At 39.5% G+C, this 26,770-nt stretch overlaps 1 protein-coding gene across 7 annotated transcripts in view; it reads left to right on the top strand.

Moving 5' to 3' along the window:
- Positions 1-22,643, top strand: part of Ripk2 (receptor (TNFRSF)-interacting serine-threonine kinase 2) — a 40,947-nt gene extending 18,304 nt beyond the window's left edge. For 2 of the 7 annotated variants that reach the window (XM_030253323.1, XM_006537679.4), the window contains 7 exons: positions 6,121-6,170; positions 7,160-7,301; positions 12,513-12,598; positions 16,266-16,352; positions 17,661-17,754; positions 20,789-20,950; positions 21,484-22,643. In XM_030253323.1, coding sequence (XP_030109183.1) covers positions 6,121-6,170; positions 7,160-7,301; positions 12,513-12,598; positions 16,266-16,352; positions 17,661-17,754; positions 20,789-20,950; positions 21,484-21,821 — 959 coding nt within the window. In that variant the 3' untranslated portion in view covers positions 21,822-22,643. Of the gene's footprint in view, positions 1-6,120; positions 6,171-7,139; positions 7,302-12,512; positions 12,599-13,728; positions 13,853-16,265; positions 16,353-17,660; positions 17,755-20,788; positions 20,951-21,483 lie in introns of all 7 variants that reach the window. The other 5 variants (XM_006537678.3, XM_006537677.4, NM_138952.4 and 2 more) reach the window with 3 other exon arrangements.
- The last annotated feature ends 4,127 nt before the right edge of the window (positions 22,644-26,770 follow it).

The raw sequence follows: 26,770 nt of genomic DNA, 5'->3' as shown, positions 1-26,770 counted from the left end.
TCTGTACTCATTGATTGGTGGTTTATTCCCTAGAGCTCTAGAGCGTCTGGTTAGTTGATATTGTTGTTCTCCCTATGGAGTTGCAAACCCTTTCAGCTCCTTTGGTCCTTTCTTTAACTCCTACATTGGGGACTTTGTGCTCAGTCTAATGGTTGCCTGTGAGCATACACCTCTGTATTGTCAGGCTCTGGCTGAGCCTCTCAGGAGATAGCTATATCAGGCTCCTGTCAACATACACTTCTTGGCATCTGCAATAGTGTCTGGGTTTGGTGACTGTATATGGGATGGATCCCCAGGTGGGGCAGTTTCTGGATGACCTTTCCTTCAGTTTCTGCTCCACACTTTGTATTTGCTCCCGGGAGTATTTTGTTCCCCCTTCTAAGAAGGATTGAGGCACCCACACTTTGGTCTTCCTTCTTCTTGAGCTTCATGTCTTCTATGAATTGTATCTTCGGTATTCCAATCTCTTGGGCTAATATCCACTTCTCTATGAGTGTATGTCATGTGTGTTCTTTTGCTACTGGGTTACCTCACTCAGGATGATATTTTCAAGTTCCCTCCATTTGCCTAAGAATTTCATGAAGACATTGTTTTTAATAGCTGAGTAGTACTCCATTGTGTAAATGTACCACATTTTCTGTATCCATTCTTCTGTTGAGGGACATCTGGGTACTTTCCAGATTCTGTCTATTATAAGGCTGCTATGAACATAGTGGAGCATGTGTCCTTATTACATGTGGGATCATCTTTTGGGTATATGCCCCAGAGTGGTAGAGCTGGGTCCTCAGGTAGTACTATGTCCAATTTTCTGAGGAACGCCAGACTGATTTCCAGAGTGGTTGTACCAGCTTACAATCCCACCAGCAACGGAGGAGTGTTCCTCTTTCTCCACATCCTCGCCAACATCTGCTGTCACATGGGTTTTAGATCTTAGCCATTCTGACTGCTGTGAGGTGTAATCTCAAGGTTGTCTTGATTTGCATTTCCCTGATGAATAAGGATGTTGAACATGTCTTTAGGTGTTTCTCAGCTATTTGATATTCCTCCCTTGGAAATTCTTTGGTTAACTCTATACCCCATTTTTAATGGGGTTATTTGATACTCTGGAGTCTAACTTCTTCTGTTCTTTGTATATACTGGATATTAGCCCTCTATTGGATGTAGGGTAGATAAAGATCTTTTCCCAATCTGTTGGTTGCTGTTTTGTCCTATTGTCAGTGTCCTTTCCCTTACAGAAGCTTTGCAATTTTATGAGGTCTCATTTGTCTATTGTTGATCTTAGAGCATAAGCCTTTGGTGTTCTGTTCAGAAAATTCCCCATGTCCATGTGTTTAAGGCTCTTTATCACTTTCTTTTCTATTAGTTTCAGTGTATCTGGTTTTATGTGGAGGTCCTTGAAACACTTGGACTTGAGCTTTATACAAGGAGATAAGAATGGATCGATTTGCATTTTTCTACATGCTAACCACCAGTTGAGCTAGTACCATTTGTTGAAAATGCTGTCTTTTTTTCACTGGATGGTGTCTTAGTCAGGGTTTCTATTCCTGCACAAACATCATGACCAAGAAGCAAGTTGGGGAGGAAAGGGTTTATTTGGCTTACACTTCCATGCTGCTGTTCATCACCAAAGAAGTCAGGACTGGAACTCAAGCAGGTCAGGAAGCAGGAGCTGATGCAGAGGCCATGGAGGGATGTTCTTTATTGGCTTGCCTCCCCTGGCTTGCTCAGCCTGCTCTCTTATAGAACCCAAGACTACCAGCCCAGAGATGGCACCACCCACAAGGGGCCTTTCCCCCTTGATCACTAATTGAGAAAATGCCTTACACTTGGATCTCATGGAGGCATTTCCTCAACTGAAGCTCCTTTCTCTGTGATAACTCCAGCTGTGTCAAGTTGACACAAAACTAGCCAGTACAGATAGTTTTAGCTCCTTTGTCAAAGATCAAGTGACCATAGGTGTGAGGGTTCATTTCTAGGTCTTCAGTTACATTTCATTGATCTACCTGCCCTGTTTCTGTACCATACAGTTTTTATCACTATTGCTCTATAACACAGCTTGCGGTCAGGGATGGTGATTCTCCAGAAGTTCTTTATTGTTGAGAATAGTTTTTGCCATCCTGGGTTTTTAGTTATTCCATTCTTTTTCTATTTATTTATTTATTTTTATTAGATATTTTCTTTATATACATTTCAAATGCTATCCCGAAAGTTCCCTATACCCTCCCTCCACTCTGCTCCCCCACCCACTCACTCCCACTTCTTGGCCCTGGCATTCCCCTGTATTGGGGCATATAAAGTTTGCAATACCAAGGCCTCTCTTCCCAGTGATGGCCAACTAGGCCATCTTCTGCTACATATGCAGCTAGAGATACGAGCTCTGGGGGTACTGGTTAATTCATATTGTGTTCCACCTATAGGATTGCAGACCCCTTCAGCTCCTTGGGTGCTTTCTCTAGCTTCTCCATTGGGTGCCCTGTGTTCCATCTTATAAATGACTGTGAGCATCCACTTCTGTATTTGCCAGGCACTGGCATAGCTATGAACAGGGTTCCTTCAGCAAAATCTTTCTGGCATTGTGCAATAGTGTCTGGGTTTGGTGGCTGATTATGGGATGGGTCCCCAGGTGGGGTATGCATTTGCAAATTGTCCTTTTTAACTCTATGAAGAATTGAGTTAGAATTTTGATGGGGATTGCACTGAATCTGTAGATTGCTTTAACTTTTGACAAGATGGCCATTTTTACTGAATTAATCCTGCCAATCCTTGAGCATAGGAGATCTTTCCATCTTCTGAGATCTTTGATTTCTTTCTTTAGAGACTTGAAGTTCTTGTCATACAGATCTTTCACTTGCTTGGTTAGAGTCACACCAAGGTATTTTATATTATTCGTGACTATTGTGAAGGGTGTTGTTTACCTAATTTCTTTCTCAGCCTTTATATCCTTTGAGTATAAAAAAGCTACTGATTTGTTTGAGTTAATTTTATATCCAGCCACTTTGCTGAAGTTGTTTATCAGCTTTAGGAGCTCCTTGGTGGAACTTTTGGGATCACTTAAGTATACTATCATATCATCTGCAAATAGTGATACTTTGACTGCTTCCTTTTCAATTTATACCCCTTTGACCTCCTTTTGTTGTCTAATTGCTTTGGCTAGGACTCTGAGTACTATATTGAGTAGGTAGGGGAAGAGTTGGCAGTCCCTGATTTTAGTGGAATTGCTTCAAGTTTCTCTCCATTTAGTTTGATGTTGGCTACTTATTTGCTGTATATTGCTTTTATTATGTTAGGTATGGGCCTTGAATTCCTGATCTTTCCAAGACTTTTATCATGAAGGGCTATAGAATTTTGTCAAATTCATCTCATCATCTAATGAAATAATCATATGGGTTTTTTTCTTTGAATTTGTTTATGAGTGAATTACCATATATTGAACCATCCCTGCATCCCTTGGATGAAGCCTACTTGATTGTGATGGATGATCGTTTTGATATGTCCTTGGATTCCATTTGCAAGAATTTTATTGAGTATTTTTGCATCGATATTCATAAGGGAAATTGGTCTGAAGTTTTCTGTCTTTGTTGCGTCTTTGTGTGGTTTTGGTATAAGCGTAATTGTGGCTTTATATAATGAATTGGGTAGTGTTCCTTCTATTTTGTGGAATAGTTTGAAGAGTATTGGTATTAGGTCTTCTTTGAAGGTCTGATAGAATTCCGCACTAAAACCATCTGGTCCTGGGATGTTTTTGATTGGGAGACTTTCACTTTCATTTGATTCTAGGAACTTTTAAATTTCCCCTCTGGTTTCTGGAATGACCCAAGAGTTCATTCTTCAGTCTCTAGGTATTTGTATAGTTTCTATACCCTTTCTCCCATGTTTTGATTTCTAGTTTTGTTGCTCTGGGAGCTGAGAAGATACAAGAGGCGGTTTTGATTCTTTGGTATTTGCTTTGACTTTATTTGTAGCCTAGAATGTGGTCTGGTTTAGAGATGGTCCTTGGCCTGCTGAGAAGAATGTGTGGTCTTTTTCAGTTATATGTACTATTCAGTAGACATATACTCAATCCATTGAGCTATGGTGTTTAGCATGGTTGGCTAACTATTGGCTGATTGAAGTCACTCACTATTGTTTCAAAAATTAGACCACTTATGTCCATTTGTCTTTTTATGAAATTAGGTATGCCAAAGTTTGTTTCATATATAGTTACAGTTCTTACTTCTCTTTTGTTAAGAGATTTCTTTTTTATTTTAGATGTATTTATTTTTATTTTATGTGCCTTGATGTTTTGGCTGCATTTATGTCTGTGTAAGCATGTCAGATATCCTAGAACTGGAATTAGAGAATGTTCTGAGCTGGGAATTGAACACTGGTCCTCTGGAAGAGTGGTCAGTGCTCTTGACCACTGAGCTATATAGCTCAAGCCCCTGTTACTTCTTAATGTGTGATAATCTTCCTCATGTCTTCTGACTAATTGTGGTTGGAGGTTGGCTTTTTCTTCAGAATAACCACTCAGCTTGTTTGGATAATTGTTTTATTTCTACCAATAAGGCCTGACTACTAAGAACAACAGAAGTAGGATCTTGTTTCTTAGTGCAGCCAACTCTGCCTCCTTATTGGTGAGTTGAGGCCGTTTTCATCTGTTATGCCAGGAAACATTTGTGGACCCCAAAAAGACCACCAAGGAGCTGAATCTGATGCAGTCACATTGGGGTCTCTTTATTCAAGCTTGAGGTTGGGCTCCCCACCAACCCTGACACAGCAAGAAGGTGGAACCCTGAGCCTAGTTTTAGGCAAGCATTTATAGAGGCAAATAAAGGGGTATCTAGACTGGTACACATCTGATTGGGAGGGGTCATTATGGCCTTTAGCATAATTGGCTGGTGTTGGGAGCCAAAGCCTAAATTTTTTTTTTTTTTTTTTTTGTCTTTTTGAGACAGGGTTTCTCTGTGTAGGCCTGGATGTCCTGGAACTCACTTTGTAGACCAGGCTGGCCTTGAACTCAGAAATCCACCTGCCTCTGCCTCCCAAGTGCTGGGATTAAAGGCGTGCGCCACCACACCCGGCTTCCAACTTAACCTTAACTTCTGCTTTCCTCCTGATTTTAGTTGTTAGGAAGTGAAGTGCCAGGGGTGGGCTTATAATCTGGGGGCACAGATTTGTTGGGGAACAACCTAGAAACTGGTACTAGATGCAGGTTTTGTTGGGAGTAACCTGTAAACTCGTGTTAGACAAGGTTCTTGTTGAGGATAGCCTGGAAACTGGTGCTAGGTACCAGCCTGTTAGTTAACTTCAGTTCATCCCTAGGTCAGATTCTCTAAGATGGAGTCTGAACCCAAAAGATTTGGTCTCTCATATCTACAAAGACTACTGAGAGATATTCACTAATTCCTGCACTTCTGTTGGTTGCCTTTCTGTGGCTTGGATTACTGTCTGTTCCTTATTTTCTCCCCTATTGATATCAGGGTTTTGAGAACAGACTGAAATCATCAATGTACTTATCATTTGCTTCTTGAATTATGTTTTTATGTTCAAGCTCTGTATTCCCTAGGGGTGAAAAATGAAATATTTTTACTTAATTTGGGTGGGATTTTCTCTGTAATCCTCACTTTGCACAAAGATACTGTGTTGGTATCTAATCAAGTTCACTTATTGTTTTTGAACACATAATTCACTTGAAGATACTGCAGAATTTCTATGTTCTGCTCATTTATTCCAAATATAAACTCTATTCAGCTTAACTAGGCAATTTGCAACTGAATTATAATTGTTGTGAAAATACTTGCACTATGAAAAGACTGTCTTCTGTTACTGCTCTTTACTTTGTGTGAAAAATAAGGACATCATATCAAAGGGCACATTTATCTGAATGTTTAGAATAAATTATCACAAATATTTATCCTGGTGAGTAGCAGCCCTAGGCCAGTGTTATGGAAACTTCATATTCTTCATTAAAATTCATTATTTTTAAGAACAATTTCAGGCATATCTGAACATTCACCATCCTGACTGTATCTGGGAATTCTTTACCTCATCATCCTCAAAAATGGTGGGATTTTTTTAAATAATTCTATATAGTTTATATACAAAGTTTGCTTACAATGTATAACTTTCTAACTTAAACAGCTATGCAGTTATCATGTGGGAAGTGTTATCCAGAAAACAGCCTTTTGAAGGTACGTATACTTTTATTCCAGAGGACATCATGTGGGTGGTACACGTCTCAACTGTCTAAACCTCACCAGATTTTAAATATACCAGCCATTCATTTTGTACACAAACTGCACTGTACAAACATAGCAGTATATCAGTTATGCATCTATTGCATACTATAAAATATACTAGATTAAGGATCAGTTATGAAGAGTGTACTTGGCTTAAAGATCAGAAAAATTTAAATTCTAGTTTTTATTCTAGCAATAACTAACCCTGTGGTCAAGCCACAAAATTTCATGACCTCATTTTTTTTATTTGCAAAATGAGAACTTATTTTCTTCGAGACAGAGGCTCACTATGTAATTCTGGCTCTCCTGGTGGAACTATGTAGACTATAGACCAAGCTGGCCTAGAACTCACATATTTGCCTGCCCCTGCCTCCCAAATGCTAAGATTAAAGGCACGTGCCATCATACCTGGTTTTATTACTATTTTCAAAATCATGATATCAATAAAATTCTGTGTGAAAATTTAATTGTTACTCCTTCTATAAATACCAACAAACATTGAAAAATAACCTTTGTCATTCCCAGATAATATTGGGGCATTTTTTTTTGAAGTTCATAATGTTGAACTTGTTACATCATGAATATCCTTAATATTTCAGTAGTTTAACAGATAGCATTTATCTCTCATTCACATTAACTGTACGTTACTGTCCCTCGTTGCCTATGCTAGGCTCTGCTGAGCTCTGCCTGTTTGGCTCTTCTCACAGAGCAAATCAAATAACTTGTCTAAATCTAGAACTCGGGAGGAGAGGCTATAAATTCCTCCTAGGAGAGGTGCACCAGGCTGAGAGTGGCTGGGACGTAAGTCCTCTTACAGAAAAGGGTATTTTGAATTAAGTTAACACTTTAAGATATCCTCATTTTGATTTGAAATGTGTTAGTAATGTCTTTCCAGTTAATGAAATACATTTGTTTTGACAGAGGTCACCAATCCTTTGCAGATCATGTACAGTGTGTCCCAGGGACATCGACCTGACACCAGTGAGGAGAATTTGCCATTTGATATACCTCATCGAGGTCTCATGATCTCTCTAATACAGAGTGGATGGGCGCAAAACCCAGATGAAAGACCATCCTTTTTGAGTAAGTGAACAGTTTTAATCTGGACCTTTGAATTATAGAAATTATGAGTATACATTAAATAAAGTATTCCTTAAAAATTCATGCCTATCTTGAAACTATTCTATACATTAATTTGCTCTTGTTGTTTGTTACATTTACATATAGGCAATGGCTACTAGAAAAAGGTTGAGAATTCCTAACAGAAAAGCGAAGTTGTTTGGTGGTAGTAACATTCCGTTCCCTTAGTGAACACCTGCCTTGTGAGCCCTCCTCACTGGGATGAGCAGAGAGAGCTAAGAATAAATGTGGCATCTTCTCAATGTAACCTTCTTCTGGAGAAAGCATGGAGGGAATGAATAAATAACTAAGACACAACTTGTCAAGTCAGTCCTGAATTAAAACAAATGGCCTCACCCATGAGAAGAATGGCAAAGGGTTTTTAGGAGCTTGTATTTGGGTTCTTGTTTCAAGCTTGAAACAGAGCCAGTCATTCTCGGACTAAATAGTCCAGCAAAGAAAACATCCAAAGTAAAGAGTCTGAGACGATAGGAAGAAAATGTTTTGTGTTTTCAAGGAAAAAAGAGGAAGCCCCTGTATTTAGAGCATAGTGAACCAAGAAGGTGGTGAAGGTGCCTTAGAGAGTAAGGGAATGGTTGCCAGCCCCTCTCAGACCTATACTCATGCGTAATGGAAAGCCATTCACTCCTGTCTCCTCTGGGAGCAATGTGATCTAATTTAAGTTTAGGTCAAAATCCCTCTTGACTGCTAGATGGGGAAGTGACTGTGTGAGAACAGAGAGAGCAGTTCGGAAACTCCCTCAGTAATTGTCCAATTCAAGTGACAGTTCTAGACACAGAAAAGTTATCCAACGTTAAGGCACATTTCAGAGGAAGAGGAAGATCAGACATCTAAGTATAAGCAGGAGGGACTCTTAAGACCTTGCTTAGGCAGAGTTCTTAGATTTGAATCCATAGGATCTAAAAAAAATGGTTTTTTTCAATAAATAATCTTGGAGATTGAACTTTTATAAATTAGAACTTTGTACTTGAATAAATACCAGCTGAGAACTGGCTTTCAGGAGAAAGTGCTTGTCATACAGGCCTGAGGAAAGGAGCTTCGATTCTCAACACCCATCAAATGCTCTACAGGTATGCCGCAGACTGCCGGTAATCCCAGCATTTAGGAGGTGGAGATCGGGGCTCCAGAACAAGCTGACTAGTGAGCGAGACTAGTGAGCTCTGGCTTCAGTGAGACCTGGCATCATGGCCTCAGTGTAGAAAGCAGAAGCAGAGCAGTCCTTTGCAGATGCACATACATGCAAACATGCAAATAAGATGCTCACATCACACACACACAGACTCTTACAAAAATAAATTAACTACAAAAACATGAAAAGACAAGCCACGGATGTTTGGAATATATTTTCATATCCTATATCAAAAGGACTTATGTCTGGAAATAAAAAAATCATTCTGTCTAATCCAATAATAAGACTAATAGCAGTTTTAAAATTATAGATTAGGATTCTACCAAAGAAAATATACAGTTGACTAAAAAGCATATAAAGGTGTTGTTCATATCACTAGAAAATACAAACGGAGAGATCGCAATACAAACCCATTAAAACGGCTATGGTTAAAAATGACAGATAATTTGCAAATTCGTCTGGAATAACAAAAAACCTAGGATAGCAAAAAGTCTTCTCAAGGATAAAAGAACTTCTGGTGGAATCACCATGCCAGACCTAAAGCTTTACTACAGAGCAATTGTGATAAAAACAGCATGGTACTGGTATAGAGACAGACAAGTAGACCAATGGAATAGAATTGAAGACCCAGAAATGAACCCACACACCTATGGTCACTTGATCTTCGACAAGGGAGCTAAAACCATCCAGTGGAAGAAAGACAGCATTTTCAACAATTGGTGCTGGCACAACTGGTTGTTATCGTGTAGAAGAATGCGAATCGATCCATACTTATCTCCTTGTACTAAGGTCAAATCTAAGTGGATCAAGGAACTTCACATAAAACCAGAGACACTGAAACTTATAGAGGAGAAAGTGGGGAAAAGCCTTGAAGATATGGGCACAGGGGAAAAATTCCTGAACAGAACAGCAATGGCTTGTGCTGTAAGATCGAGAATTGACAAATGGGACCTAATGAAACTCCAAAGTTTCTGCAAGGCAAAAGACACCGTCAATAAGACTAAAAGACCACCAACAGATTGGGAAAGGATCTTTACCTATCCTAAATCAGATAGGGGACTAATATCCAACATAATAAAGAACTCAAGAAGGTGGACTTCAGAAAATCAAATAACCCCATTAAAAAATGGGGCTCAGAACTGAACAAAGAATTCTCACCTGAGGAATACCGAATGGCAGAGAAGCACCTGAAAAAATGTTCAACATCCTTAATCATCAGGGAAATGCAAATCAAAACAACCCTGAGATTCCACCTCACACCAGTCAGAATGGCTAAGATCAAAAATTCAGGTGACAGCAGATGCTGGCGTGGATGTGGAGAAAGAGGAACACTCCTCCATTGTTGGTGGGATTGCAGGCTTGTACAACCACTCTGGAAATCAGTCTGGCGGTTCCTCAGAAAATTGGACATAGTACTACCGGAGGATCCAGCAATACCTCTCCTGGGCATATATCCAGAAGATGCCCCAACTGGTAAGAAGGACACATGCTCCACTATGTTCATAGCAGCCTTATTTATAATAGCCAGAAGCTGGAAAGAACCCAGATGCCCCGCAATGGAGGAATGGATACAGAAAATGTGGTACATCTACACAATGGAGTACTACTCAGCTATTAAAAAGAATGAATTTATGAAATTCCTAGCCAAATGGATGGACCTGGAGGGCATCATCCTGAGTGAGGTAACACATTCACAAAGGAACTCACACAATATGTACTTGCTGATAAGTAGATATTAGCCCCAAACCTAGGATACCCAAGATATAAGATACAATTTGCTAAACACATGAAACTCAAGAAGAATGAAGACTGAAGTGTGGACACTATGCCCCTCCTTAGAATTGGGAACAAAACACCCATGGAAGGAGTTACAAAGACAAAGTTTGGAGCTGAGATGAAAGGATGGACCATGTAGAGACTGCCATATCCAGGGATCCACCCCATAATCAGCATCCAAACGCTGACACCATTGCATACACTAGCAAGATTTTATCGAAAGGACCCAGATGTAGCTGTCTCTTGTGAGACTATGCCGGGGCCTAGCAAACACAGAAGTGGATGCTCATAGTCAGCTAATGGATGGATCACAGGGCTCCCAATGGAGGAGCTAGAGAAAGTACCCAAGGAGCTAAAGGGATCTGCAACCCTATAGGTGGAACAACATTATGAACTAACCAGTACCCCGGAGCTCTTGACTCTAGCTGCATATGTATCAAAAGATGGCCTAGTCGGCCATCACTGGAAAGAAAGGCCCATTGGACACGCAAACTTTATATGCCCCAGTACAGGGGAACACCAGGGCCAAAAAGGGGGAGTGGGTGGGTATGGGGGACTTTTGGTATAGCATTGGAAATGTAAATGAGGTAAATACCTAATAAAAATGGAAAATAAAATAAAATAAAATAAAACAAAATGACAGATAATAAGATAATGGCCTTGATCTGAGGTAATGAAATCCCTCACACACTGCTGATTGTGTACAGACATGATTCATAAAACCAACAGTAGAAGGAATTATACTGTTACTACTATAATAACATGCAAATGTTTTTGCCTAAGGAAGAATCTAGGACTCATGATATAAAATCAGGTGGTGCTAATGCAAGTAATTTAGACGAGACCACCCTAGATAGAGAACTTAGCCCTTCAGCAAATACTAAATATCCATATTAGACCTCCGAGGCATTTCTTAGAAATTGTATAGAGGAACAAGAAAATAGATTGCGAAGAATGACTGGAGTCTCTGTCTAAGAAGGAATGCTCTAAGGAGAGAGTGGTCAGTCAGTCAGTCCTGTCTACTCTGACTATAAGCATAAGCAAGCCTTTAGCTGAGAGTGGTGGTGAGAGGCTGAAGTAGCAGAATATATTGAACTCAGGAGTTTGAAGCCAACCCATACACATACATGTGTGAGTATGTGTGTGCATGCATGTATATGTGAGTGCATGTGTGACTGACTGCCTGTGTGTGCTCACGTGTGTGCCCATGTGTGTGGAGGGGGTGTGTATAAGCATATTATGTTAGTTATCAGTGGGCAGCTTTCAAAATATGGTTTTTGCACAGGGCTGGGATCAAGCTACGGCAGGCAGTCTTCACAGCAAGCGCTTTTACCCACTGAGCCATCATCCTGAGCCACCCTGGCAGAATGGCAAGCGCTTTTACCCACTGAGCCATCATCCTGAGCCACCCTGGCAGAATGCTTCACTCACGCCAGATGCGAGCCCTTTAGCAGATACTTGAGATACTACATTCTCCTCCTACTCCTAGCCTGGGGCTTCACTTCTCATTTTTTTTCTTAAGGACATCAACTCTCTAGAGCCTGGTTCTCAGCTTTACTAATGCTGAGACCCTTTACATCAGTTCCTTCTGTTGTGGTAATCCCAAACCATAAAATTATTTTTGTTGGTACTTCATAGCCGTAATTTTGCTACTGTTATAAACGTTAATGTAAATATCTATTATGTAGAATATCTGATGTGCAGCCCCTGGAAAGGGTCATTCAGTCCCCAACAGGGTCACGACCCACAGGTTGAAACCACTGCTCTAGAGTCCACTTTTCAAAATTGTTTTTGGAAGTCTAGTTGTTGGGTTTCTAGAAATCTTATTTTTGATCTCACCTCTAAGGATTTATATTTAAGTGAATGATCTATTTTGATTTAAGTTTTATGTATGATATACAATAAGGGTATAAATGACCTGTTTTAATATGGGTATTCAAGTGTCTTAGTAAAAGTTTACTTTAAAAGGCTGTCCTTGCCTTGCCTTGTGGAATTTAAGGTCCTATGTTGAAAATCAGCATCCGAGAATTGTGACAGTTCATTTAAAGGCTGCCTACTTGGTTCTGTTGATCCTCATGTCTGTTTATGCCAGCAATAAAATTCCTTAAGATAATTGGATATCATAGTTTTATTGAAAGATTGACGTGGAACCTTATAAAATAAATGTTAACGTTTTGGTTTAATTAGAAGTGATCTGAACTTAAAATTGTTGGGTTTTTGTTTTTCGGTTTTGTTTTTTCCGTATTTAGAATGCTTAATAGAACTTGAACCAGTTCTGAGAACATTTGAAGACATAACTTTCCTTGAGGCTGTTATTCAGCTAAAGAAAGCAAAGGTAAATCCCCCTTGGAAATGTTATAACTTAGAGCTTTACAAAACTGTATGTCACTCATGAAGTTTTAATTAAGTTTCCCAGGAACAGGCTGGGTGGAGGGGGGGAGAATTTACAAGGGTCCTGATTACTGCCTTTTCCCTGTCACCAATGGGCATTTCCATTTCATTCAAATGGGCTATCTTCAGATTTAACAATTAGAATCCTCAGTATATCAGAGGTGAACTTAGAAACTGTGCTGAGGCTCCTGTGCACCACAAACACCCTGTGTCTCTCACAGCGTGCTTATGATAAGTGTTGCTCTGTATTTACTTCTGCTAAGTGTTAACACCTGCAGAGGCTAGTGCTTGCTCCTCTTTAAAGTACTTGGGGTTTTTTGGTTTGGTTTGGTTTTTGGTTTTTTGTTTGTTTGTTTGTTTGTTTTTTGAGATTTATCACCAAGTAAAATAATTGCATTTATGTTATATTTGAGCCACCAAAGTATACTTTTATTCCTTGATTTTTATTTTGTTTTCTCAAATACTTCACGTTGCATAAATTAATCTGTCAGAAAAGTTAATGGAAATGGCCTGGGAAAGTTATGTGATCAGTGTAGCTCTTGTGGATCAGAACAGCTGAGGATTTATAGAGTATCTGTAGTTCCTTAGAGCAAAGTGAGCATAGGCTAGCACTCGCTGGGCTTCATTAAATTGCGCTGTGTATGTGATAATCAGATTGCCAGCTAGCCCAATCTATTGTTTCTTTACTGACTGACAGTTTGCTTTCCCCTCCTACTTTGCTGGACCTACTAGCATCATCTTTCATTTACAGATTAGTATGTAAAAGAAACTCATGATCAAATTAAAGACTTACCATAGCAGTATTAATATCCAAGTTTTTAGTCAATTCCATTGATTGATGAGCATGTCTTTTTGGTGCCAATGCCATGGAGAGTATCCAAGTTTTAGAGGATCCAAATATGAACTATGAATGCTTTTCCTAATTTCTCCAACTCCCCAATTTCGGGATAGGGTACAGCCCTTTTCAGAGATACCAGTGTCAAGACAGACTGCTAAGTATGTTACCTTTTGTCTTTTCTTTTCTTTTCCTATTTTCTCCTTACAAGTTTCTCTTTTTTCTCATCTTTCTCTAAGCAAAACTAGATGAGTAGGGACCTGGTGGTACCATCCTGTAATCCCATCTACTTGTGTAGGCTAAGAGGAGGATTGCAGACTCAAGGTGTGCCTGGGCTACAGTGTGAGCTCAAGGCCAGCATGGGTAAGTTAGCTAGAGCTGTCTCAAAATTAAAAATAACAGAAGGGAGGGGGCCTAGGGATAGAGTTCAGAGGTAGATCATTAAACAAAAAGGAAACAGAGAGAGACGGGAAATACAAAGGCCTGTTGTCTAGGCTATGAGGAGAGAGAACTGTCCCACAACCCCTTTTCCTTTTCTGTCCCCAAACAGTTCAAACACTCACGTTTTATATATAAGCTTGATGTTTAAAAGTTATATCTTCTTAAGGAAAGTATACATCTCAGATAATTTGTTAATCATACAGTGGACTCATCGTTGTTTTTATGTCACAGTGTTATTTTTACATAAAGTTAGAGTTAGGGGGTGAGGTGAAATGCTGGTTCTTTAGATAAGATGACTGCGGTATAGAATACAGTAGAATAGAAAGTTAAAAGCCCAGCATGCTGCTGTGCTTCTAATGCCAGCTGCTCTACAGGGAGAGGCCGTAGAACTGAATTTGAAGCCGGGCCAGCCTGAGAAGCAGGAGCAACATAGTGAGACTCTGTCCTATACACACACACACACACACACACACACACACACACTTAATATTTCTCTATCTAGAATGTTGTTTTACTTGCATTTCCTGTATTTTTTAATTCTTTTAAAATTCTAGTTCTTACTATTTGGATTTTTCTAAATAAGTGTTTCCTATATGTTAAAAAAATAAAAACTAAACCAAAAAAAAAGTTTTCTTTAATAATTTCTTGTATTGTCTTCTTTAGGAATGATTTGCTAGTACATAATCAATTTGAGTTACCATACTTCATTAGTTTTTTTTAAAATAGGTATTACTAATAAAGAGCTGTATTAGAAATGTTTCAGTAAAAAAGTCAGGAAAACTTTATGTAACAGACATAGCCAAAAATTAATTGAAAGATGCATATAACATTTGATGTGGTATGGTGGTGCATGCCTTTAACCCCAGCACTCGGATGGCAGAGGCAGATGGGTCTCTGTAAGTTCAATAGAAAGATCCAACTCCTCAAAGGCCACAGAGTCTCAGTCCATGCAGGATCGCTTGCTGAGCTGCAGCCTACTGAGTAATAGCTACACCCACTGTATATACAGCTGGCTCTTAGTCCTCTCCTCCCAGTGGAGCAGGCCATTGGAGTGGAGTGTGGAGAGCAGAACCCACTAGTTTCTAAAGTGCCGAAGAACAATTAATACCATGCTGGTATAGAGACGGAAAGTAGACTTTAGACTTGGCTATGTGTGGTATTTTTCACCTGTAATCACAGGATCCCAGAAGCAGGGGCATGTAGATTGCTCTGAGTTTGAGGCCACCTTGGTCTACATAGTAAAAATCTATGCCAGCCTGACCCTAACTACACAGTGAGATTCTGTGTGAAAAGGGAGTTGAGGCAGAGGGTAGACCTCTAGATTGGTTTTTAAATGACTTATTAGAGATGACAGTCTGTCTTAAGTCTAGTTCACGGAGCCAAAAGTAAATCACTTTTGGCTCCGTTACTGTATTTAAGGAAACAAATCACCTGTTTAGCAGCTCCCTTTTATTGAATACCTGCAAAGAATCTTAGTGCCGTCTTGCATGAATTACTTCTAATTCTCCTTATATTAACCCTACTAAATGAGTATCCTTATCTCTAATGTATAAGTAGGAAAATTAATATTAGGTTTCATCCCTTGGCCCATGCACATGCAAGCAACACTAAGTAAACTCAGTAGAATAATAGATAGGTAGATAGATAGATAGATAATAGAAATTATATAGATACAGTTTTTTTAATTTTTAAGACATGAAAGTAGGACAGAAGACAAGATGAGAAGTAGAGTTTCAAAGGAAGTATGAGGGACATAAGGAAATGGAGTGGTAATGTGACCAATATATATATATATATATATGTGTGTGTGTGTGTGTGTGTGTGTGTGTGTGTGTGTATACACACACACACACACACACACACTATACAACACACACACACACAGGGGCCAGTTATTTACATATCTTGGGCTCTATGCTTGACCATCACACATGCACATCACACTGTACCATGGTAACACACTACCACCTTTACATTGGTCCAACCTTGGTTTCTTTTCAGTACAATGAAAATAGTCATAGAAGTATAGTCCTTGCATAATAACAGTTATGGATAAATAGAGCATACAGCAAAATTGAATACCCAGCTTGAACCAAATGCTTTATTATTTCAATCTTTAAATAGTCCTGTTTGTAAGCATTAAAGATGAAGCTGCAACTCTCTTGAGATAATAGTTACTAAATCAAACAATATGGGGCAAGATGCAAAATCTATTCTCTAAGCATTTCTTGTTCTGTACTGTCTCTACCTAATTAAGTTATATATTCACAAATGATGTAAATTTTGTTTCCATTGATTTTTCTGTAAACACAAAACATGTGTATGTTCATTCCAGATACAGAGTTCCTCAAGTACTATTCACTTATGTGATAAGAAAATGGATTTATCGCTAAACATACCTGCAAATCATCCCCCACAGGAGGTATAAGTATACTTCTGTTATACTAAGCTTGGATGTGAGAACAATGTTAAAAAAAATCTTTTAGTCAGACCTCTTTTATAGCGCTGGAAAACTAAAGTCCAGGAAGCATTTATAATTAGCTAAGTAGTCATGACAATCTCTAACCTGAAATCTCACTCCACCCTCTTTGGATGATGCTCTAGGGTGGTGGGTAGGTAAATCATAGGTGATCATTTCATCACTGTTTTATAGCACCCTTCCACCTCTTACAGTAAATAATAAGTTTCTGTTGCTCTCTAAGAGTTATATCTTTAATTGGTCATTTTTATGAATCATTTTAAGATTATATATCTACTTTACAGGTTCATAAAAGTAACAGTACATTCAAAAGATCATTAAAGCACACCACATAGGTTTTTTTTACATTTGTTTACCCAGCATGTGTACATGTGTATGTATGTATGCATGTGTGTTAAAGGATAACTTGCAGGAATCCATTCTCTCCTTTACTATGTGGTTCTCAAGGATCACATTCAGGTTATCCACTTGGCTACCCACTGAAACACCACACTGACCCACAATATGTAGTTTCAAAATCACTTATATATAAAGTATCTAATTTGATCCTTGTAACAAGCTAATTTTTTATTGGATATTTTCTTTATTTACATTTCAAATGTTTTCCCCTTCCCAGGTCTTCCCTTAGGAAACCCCCTATACCATCTCCCCTCCCCCTGCCTCTATGAGAATAATAAGCTAATTTTTGATGAAACATTAAAGCCAGAGAGTTTCAATGAATATTTGGAAAGCAGTAAGCAATTCAGTGACAGAGCTAAGTGTGACGATCTCCATAGTTTCTCCAAGCATTTTTCTATGCCTTCAGGTTGAAAGAGCCTGATAACCAGCATCTACTCTAAATCAATAAATAACCACATGTTTGTTGTTCATCATTTTAGCCACAAACGTCCTCTAAATCATAATGGGTGTATAGTTATTTCCAGTACATAGCTATTGCCCCATCCCTTCCATTTGAGTTGATAAAGACATTAAATTTAGAGATTGAGGCGATAGCTCAGTGGTAAAGCACTCACCTATCATGTCTGGGGCCCTAGGTGCGACCCCTAGTAGAGAAAAGGGTGAAAAAGAAATCACATTTGTTTGTGATGGTTTTATACCTTACTTCCTTATAATTTATAGTAGTTCTAGGTTTCCTTTATTAATAACCAAGAATCTAGAAACTATAGCCATGTAATTTTAAAGACAATGCCTTTTCTACAAAACTTTATGTATACAGCTCCCCTCAACCTGTTGGTCCTCTGTTTCCTTTAGGAATCGTGTGGATCCTCTCTGCTCTCTAGAAACACTGGTTCTCCTGGACCCTCCAGATCCCTATCAGCTCCTCAAGACAAGGGATTTTTATCTGGTATGCCAGTTTTCCAGTCAGCGTGCTTACATACCTTTTTACTTTCTTTCAAATTATACCCTTGTCAGACAGATGGTGTGCGTGGAACTCATTTCTGATTTGCATTCATGATCCATTTTTTTAAAGTAACAAGGCTACATATGTAAAGGTAGCAGTAGCATGATGAACAAATATGTTTATATTAAAGGCACTCTGTAATCATGATGGAAAACTTATATATAATATATGTGTGTGTATATATATATATATATATATATATATATATCACATCACTACAGGAAACAAGACACATTCTTAAGAAAGTATTTTTTTTAATAGCTGTGTGAGGGAGCCAGTCTTAGTCCTTGTTGACAGATTATGAACTCTGGATCACTTAGCAAGTAGCTAGCAGACCCAAGACTTGAGTAATGCCAGGCTCTTTGATGAATACTTTACTTTGGCGAATGTCACTCTATTATGTCATCATGAAGACCGTATTTCTGGCTGAAAGCTGACCTCTACTTATGACAGGCATTCCGTAAAAAGAACAATATGGAGTCCAGAAGCAAGGAAACGGGTGACATGAGTAATTTAGTTTGTCTTGTAGATAGAGTAAAAATGAAGAGATAAAAGATTAAGGAGGATTACAGTGATATCTGCAAGAATTCCTAGGGACTGGAGAGAGCTCAGTGGAAAGGGTGCTTACTGTTGTTCCAGAGCAATCATGCCTGATTCCCACACAGTGTCTCAGAACTGCCACGACTGCAGCTCCAAAAGATCTCCCACCCTATTCTGGCCTCCATAGACACCAAGCATGCACAGTGCATAGACATAAATGCAGAATAAAACACTTATACATACATATATTTTTAATTAAAAAATTAATCAATTTTTAAAAAATACTACATTTCACTAATATTACTTAGGCTTCTAAATTCAGGAGGAAGTAACTCTTAAAGAAGGCTATCATATACAAATTTTTGCTTTAGGAAGGTTCATCATGGCTGGAATTAGATAAAAAAATTAAATCTCTTGTTAGGGGGTGGGGGATGGGTAGGGCTAGACCATCACAGTGCACGTGTACAGATCAGAAGTCATCTTTGAGAGTCACTTATCTCCTTCCACTGTGGAGTCTGGGAATCAGATTTAAGTGAAGCAAGCGCCTTGACCCACTGAGCCACCGTGATAGCCCTGCAGAAGCCACTTGAAGTCAAGAGGAGGCTTGGAGTCAGGGCAGTTAAAAGGGAAAACAGGGAAGGTGGTGTGAGAAATTAGGGCAACTCCCTGACACCTTCTGACTGCTTACCTGAGCTGAGGGAGGAGGCCATAAAGCTGAGTGCTACATTGTTTAGCTATGAGCACTCACAGCTGTTAGAACTAAGGACTGAGTGCTGCATTGTTAAGCTGTGAGCACTCACAGCTGTTAGAACTAAGGACTGAGTGCTGCATTGTTAAGCTGTGAGCACTCACAGCTGTTAGAACTAAGGACTGAGTGCTGCATTGTTAAGCTGTGAGCACTCACAGCTGTTAGAACTAAGGACTGAGTGCTACATTGTTAAACTGTGAGCACTCACAGCTGTTAGAACTAAGGACTGAGTGCTACATTGTTAAGCTGTGAGCACTCACAGCTGTTAGAACTAAGGACTGAGTGCTACATTGTTAAGCTGTGAGCACTCACAGCTGTTAGAACTAAGGACTGAGTGCTGCATTGTTAAGCTGTGAGCACTCACAGCTGTTAGAACTAAGGACTGAGTGCTGCATTGTTAAGCTGTGAGCACTCACAGCTGTTAGAACTAAGGACTGAGTGCTGCATTGTTAAGCTGTGAGCACTCACAGCTGTTAGAACTAAGGACTGAGTGCTGCATTGTTAAGCTGTGAGCACTCACAGCTGTTAGAACTAAGGACTGAGTGCTGCATTGTTAAGCTGTGAGCACTCACAGCTGTTAGAACTAAGGACTGAGTGCTGCATTGTTAAGCTGTGAGCACTCACAGCTGTTAGAACTAAGGACTGAGTGCTGCATTGTTAAGCTGTGAGCACTCACAGCTGTTAGAACTAAGGACTGAGTGCTACATTGTTAAGCTGTGAGCACTCACAGCTGTTAGAACTAAGGACTGAGTGCTGCATTGTTAAGCTGTGAGCACTCACAGCTGTTAGAACTAAGGACTGAGTGCTGCATTGTTAAGCTGTGAGCACTCACAGCTGTTAGAACTAAGGACTGAGTGCTGCATTGTTAAGCTGTGAGCACTCACAGCTGTTAGAACTAAGGACTGAGTGCTACATTGTTAAGCTGTGAGCACTCACAGCCGTTAGAACTAAGGACTAAAGTGGGGCTAGGGTTAAGACAGATGATGATTAAGATTTACACCTTTTTTATGTTATGTTTGTTTGAGTCTTTGAGTCGTCATCAGTGCCCTTTGGGGAGGTGATGTGCAGTGAGCCTCTGAGAATGTTGAAGGGACTGGGTGTTCAATGGTGACAGAAAGATAATTACATAAGCTTGAAGTAGGATAAACAGTTGGAGCACTGAAATTGTTTTCTAAAGGAGAAAGTAGAAAACACATGTCAAGTACAGATTTATTACACTTAAAAGTCCATGTATTTGACAGATATACATAAGACATATTTAAAGTGGAAAAGGGGGAATTCACAGGGAAGAAGTATGAGACTGTGAGAAGATGGGAAATTATGATTTATAAGCATAGACCAGGCAAGCACTGATAGTAAGAAAAAAACATTCAGTATAAATGTTTATTACTCTAAAAAGTATTTGCAGGGCTGGCAAGATGACTGTGTGTAAAAGTACTTCCCACCATGTCAGCAACCTGAATTTGATCATCTGAACTCACAGGGTAGAGAGAGAGCTGACGTCTACATGTTGACCTCTGACCTTCACACACACACACTAAAAAATATTTCAAGTATTTTCAGAATTGGATTTCTGAAGTAGGTTCAATAACAGTGCAGAACCAAAGCCGTTAGAGCCTACCTTCTGTGTGACCCACCCATTGGTATTTTATCTAATGAAAACTCTACCTGTAATGAACTGTCCTGTAGGAGCACCTCAAGACTGCTCTTCGTTGAAGGCACACCACTGTCCTGGAAACCACAGCTGGGATGGTATCGTTTCTGTACCACCAGGGGCAGCCTTCTGTGATCGCAGGGCCTCCTCGTGTTCCTTGGCTGTAATAAGTCCATTCTTGGTTGAGAAAGGTTCAGGTGAGTGTATGCTGTGAGTTATACTGCAAATGTTGGTGTTTACCCTACAAGTACGCAGTGCATGGATTCACCATATAGTATGTTTTCTTAGTGTTCATTCCATACTTCAGTAAGTATTTGTTTAAGTAGGAGAGCATTTCCAGACTCAGTGCTGACCAAATGCATTCCAGGAATGTCTGACCTAGAAGGAAGTGGGAAGAAGCAGCGTTACTTTCAGTGTTAGTAAAGGCGAAACTGTTTTCATTTATCACATCGGCAGGTATCCTTTATATTTGAAACTAAACAAAAATTCAAGTCATTTTGCCCTACAACATAGCATATAAAAATATAATACTCTTTCTGGAAGGTGAATGGGGAGCTAAAACTCAAGTCTCTTGATAGTTCCTGGATAATAGAAGCACTTTCAAATAATACTCTTCACACCCGCAGTCATACGGGAATGAGAGTTCTGCTTACTCACATTCACACAGAATTACACTCATTGCCTCTACGTATCCTCAGCTTGGTAATTCTCATGCATTGCTTTGCTGCAGAGCGCCCACCAATTGGTATAGCCCAACAGTGGATCCAGAGTAAGAGGGAAGCCATTGTGAGCCAGATGACTGAAGCCTGCCTTAACCAATCGCTGGACGCCCTTCTGTCTCGTGACCTGATCATGAAGGAGGACTATGAACTCATTAGCACCAAACCTACAAGGACCTCAAAAGTCAGACAGCTGCTAGATACGTCTGACATCCAAGGAGAAGAGTTTGCCAAAGTTGTAGTGCAGAAGTTGAAAGATAACAAGCAGCTGGGGCTGCAGCCTTACCCAGAAGTACCTGTGCTTTCCAAAGCACCGCCTTCAAATTTCCCTCAGAATAAAAGCTTGTAAGGGGGCCTTCTTTGGGAGGAAGTCAGTTTACAAATGGTTATTTATATTTCTGTTACCTGTATAATATTTGTATAGAAAACATGAGAGTATTAGACGCTTCACTGAAGGTTGATGGAAGAGTCTCTTCCCATGACGTTGCAGTATTTTTTTAAATTAATATAAGTAAAAAGTTTGCTTTATGCTGTGTAGTTCAGTTTTTACGTCAGTTTCACTACTTGAACTTTTTATGTGATAATTACATTTTTCTAGTATGTAACAGTGCCTTAAAGTGGCCTTTGTTTCTGATGGAAGACACTTTCACACTCACCTTCTCTGCGGATTCCTCATTATTCGTCTAGAGTGCAGTTTGACTTTACATAGCAGTGATTCAGGCTCCCCATTTGCCAATCCCAAGTTCAGATCTCCAAAGAGTTACTCGGTTTTAAGTTTGACTTACAAATTCTTTAGCAGGTGGTCTCAAGGAATGTAGAGTATATAAAGAAGCGGGGGAGAAAAAATTAACACTGGCCAGCCGTGGACCTCTGCTTAACTTTTGCCTCCTGTCTGTCTCCAGAGCGAGCAGCCCATTGTGCATCCTGCTGCAGCCTGCTTCCGGCTCCTGTTTTAAGCATATGCGGGTTGGGTAGAAGCCGACCTTTACTTAGCTATTTTCTTTGTAAAACACCATGGTTTTTGAACTGAAGGCAGGTACACTCCTCCACACAGCTAACTCCGTTCAATCACCGCATGTCGGCCACGCCTCTCTGTGTTTGATTTTCCAAGATTGCTCTTATCAACTTGACGAGAAACAATAAAAAGGCAATACAGTGTGCATTCTTTTTATCTTCTGGTAATTAGCGTATGTCAGTAAAGGGAAACTATACAAAGTGATACCTTTTTCTGAAAACTGTTTAACAGTTAGAAGAAAGTGAGAAACAGAATGAATTTGAAAACTCAAACTTGCAAGACGCACCAGACTCATAACCTAAAACAATCTGAATTAGGACTTAGATCATATGGAGACAATGAAATATTCCTTAATTTGAAATAAGAATGTAAACAGCAGGACTGGAGAGATGTCTGAGCACAGCATTTAAGAGCTGGCTGCTCAGGGAGAGGACCAGGGTCTGCTCCTAGCACCCACATGATGCCTCACAACCAGCAATAACCCCAGTTCCAGGGAAACTAGACTCTCTTCTGGTCTCTAAGACCACCAGGCAGGTGTACAGTGCACTTACATGCAGGCAAAACAATCATTCATATATATATATGTATATATACATATATATATATATATATACATATGTATATATATGAATCTATATGGGAAGATGTTTAAAGAATTTAAATGCAATTTTAAAATGACATTAACTTTTGATGTGACTCTTATGGGACTTTCAGAAACAGAAATTTAAAAGGAAAAAAAGAAAAATCAATTAAACTTATTAGTTGTGATTAAATTCTTTTAAAAGTATGAAATAAAAATTCGGGTGTGGTGGCACACCTGTTATCCCAGAACTTTGGAAATGGAAGCATCAGATCAAGAGTTAGAAACATCCTTAGCTACTTAACAAGCTCAAAGCAAGCCTGGGCTATTGGGGACAGGTCTCCAATAGACAAACAACAAAAAGATTGAACTTGGGAATTAAAAAAAAAAAAAAAGGAAGGGTTTTTTAATTACTCTCTTTTAGTCTCTGTCTGTCTCTGTCTCTCTCTCCTTCCCTCTCCCCTTCACTCCCTCCTCTTTTCTATACTGATTGTGTATGATATATGTAGATTGATACATGAAGTTTTCTCTGCTCTTCCCTTTTGCTGCAAAGTGTACAATTCATAATGTGTGACCCACTGTCTTGGTTACATGCTTATAACCCACCCGTTGTTCTCCTGTGACTTACTGTAAGGAATACCTATGTATAGTCACCCATCGTCACAGCCCCACAACTTTCTACATGAATAGAACACACTGAACAATAAGAAGATGGTATCACCGGGCAGTTGTGGCACATGCTTTTGATCCTAATATTAGGAAGGTAGAGGCAGGCAGATCTCTTGAGTTTTAAGGTCAACCTGGTTTACAGAGTGATTTCCAGGACAGCCAGGGCTACAGAAAAACTCTGTCTTGGAACATGGTGCCCCCCCCCCCAAAATAAAGCAAATCCCTATGGTGTTAACAATTAAGATGAATCTTCAATAAGCTGTCCTCCTTTAGTGGTATTACTGGTTTCAGCGGACAATTTTCACTGTGACCTATACTGAATGTTTGCATGTCCTTGTTTTGAGGGAAGTGACACCCTGTGCTAAGTATGACCAGTCAGCACACAACAAGGCCTGGCATAGAGTGGGCACTTTCTAAATAACTCTAGTGAATAGTGAAATGAAAGCTGCAGAACAGGGCAAGATGCTCGCTTTAAGTCCTGCTTCCCAAGATGTATGCAAATACAGACAATAATAAGTAGAATTATTTTTATGTAGAACAGAGATTCAGAACATTGTATCATTTGAGCTACATAATAATAGTTTTTGTTTTGTTTTGAACCTTCTCATTAAGGAAAGGAGAAAGGCTTAATTTTGTGCAAATTGCATGCCTTCTTAATTTTGAACACTTACTGGAAGCCTCTATTGGCCACACTATGCCAAGGTTGAGCTTGGTTCCCTTGTAATCCCTATTGAGCTCCCTCCAGATAGTCAGAGAGTAAAAAAAGGAAGTCCAAAGTGCTAAAACAGGGAACTTCAAACCCTCACAGTTGGTGGCCACCAAGGTGTGGATGTGGTTTTATATTGGAGAGATTATAGACAAATGTAGTATCACTGGCTATAATGTTTAAAGACAAATTAACATCTGGTTTTATTTGGGTTCTTACTTGAATGTTCTTAAATTACATGTAATGAGACAGCTATCTGAATTAAGTAAACTAAACTAAACAATACAACCCAAGACAAGCCCAGCCTTAAACAAGTCACTTTTACCATGCTCTCTAAGGCTTTGGAAACATTTTAAAACAGGGACTAAAGAAATATGTAGGAGCTAGACTATAGGAAAAGGGATACAGAGCTTCATTCCCTAAACTGGGTATATCCATTTTAATTAGTAACACATCAACTGTAGGTCCCTGAGCTATACAAGTAGCTCTATCAACAATGAGTCAAGGAGTACAGAGTGCTCATGGGTCCTGCCTTTCCCTCTCCACTACTGGCCATCAATAAATTCTAGGAAGTGGCTGTTTTCCCCCAGTTGAGCATACTTGGCTGTGATGGACAGCTCCAAACCCACAGTCACACAAATGGCTCTGGTTAATATTGGTGAGATATTAAATAAAATAAATAGACATAAACATGAGAAAGAGTTCTATGAAGATGAGGGAAGGTGAATAGACGTAGTAGAAAGGTGAAAAGGTCAGTATGCAAGGAAGGTCAGTGTGCATATATGAAATTGTTAGAAATAAAAGTTATCTTTATAAGCTCATACTAATAAGCATATGAATATTCTTTAGAAAGCTTAAAATATTAGGAAACATATCTAGGAATCGAACGTCTTGAGTCCAAGACTAAGAACATTTTTAAATGTCAGTGAATTTGAGCAAATTCTCGTGCATGGGTCCATATCAACTTATTTACTTGTCTTACCAGTACATCTATGAACTGTGCCCAGACCTTGTGGGGATGCTGTCTGTGAAAGGTCTGATATTTTGCATCACCCTAGTTAGTCCCTCCATCATTCAGTCCTCAACCATTTAATCTGCCATCTGTCTGAGCCACTCCCCTGAAACTGTTCTTGCCCTCAATGACTAACACATCTTCTTTGTTCCTAAAGCTAGGAAGCTTTCCAAACCAGCTCTCATGTGATGTGGCTGTACACTCCCTCTTTAGCTAGTGGTTTCACAGGGATGGAGGGCGCCACCACCCTCTGCACTTTCCTCCTACAGCGTAGTCCTTCCTCCCTGGTCAAGGGCTTTGGGTATTCTTCCTAGTTCAAGTTCAGTATGGAACTTCCTGTTTTGGGTGTTCTACATCATTTCCCTGACCAACCTCATCCCCCTTAAAGGTCCTAATAACTAACTACCCAGACACCCATGGCTCCCAAAGTCAGCCTTTTATCTTGAACTCCAGATTCACTTCCCTCTAGACATGCCCATGTGACTACCCCACAAGAAACTCCACATTCCAAAGCTGACCTTGACATCCCTCACTATCACATACATCCAAAGCAACCTGCTTCTTCTGTTTATTTTCCCAGTTAACAGTATCATCACTTACAGACAAGTTTGACTCTTCTGACCCTCTGCTTTTGCTTTAAACTACTTTAAAACCCCCACCATTCATATCCATTCCCAGTGCTGTCCCTTCAATCTCCAAAGCTCATCTTCATTCTGCAACCTTTTCATCCCCACTGCACTTCCCCATCACTGATAGACAGCATCTCTTTGCCAACTACCTGGCATTTCAAAAGTAAATCCATCCAAGGAATCTATCTGCTGGAGTAATACAGTTTAGTGGCTTCTCATTTTCTGTGAAATCTGAGTGTGCTGATCCCTTCAAGCTCAGGCCATATCACTTCCTCCCTTGTTCCTCTGAGGCTTGCTGACAGCATCTCTCCTCCTTTCACAAATGGATCCTTATGGTCATCTTTTCCTGGCTTCTTGCTCTTTGGTTCTCAACTCAATCCTGTGTCCTCTGAAAGGAGGTCCCTGGGCAACAGCTGAGTAGTTTCTAGTTACTCGTTCACATCACTCTATGTGTTCCTTCAGTACTATACGTCCAAGTATAAATATTTAGTTTTATTATTTATTGTCTATTAGCCTTATTCTCATTAAATACATTCCATAAAGGCAGATGTGAACCATATCTATCTTAGTCTATGTATTTTTATAATGTAATATTTCCCGGTAGTTCAAAAAAAATAGGCATGTTTCCCTAATACAACTTAGACAGTAGATCCAGGGACAACATTGATGTCTATCTCTCCCTTTATT

Source organism: Mus musculus, chromosome 4 (genome assembly GCF_000001635.26).
Source record: "Mus musculus strain C57BL/6J chromosome 4, GRCm38.p6 C57BL/6J".
Classification (NCBI taxonomy): Eukaryota; Metazoa; Chordata; class Mammalia; order Rodentia; family Muridae; genus Mus; species Mus musculus.
The sequence above is the reverse complement of the archived record's forward strand: the minus strand, read 5'-3'. Positions and strand labels throughout refer to the sequence as shown.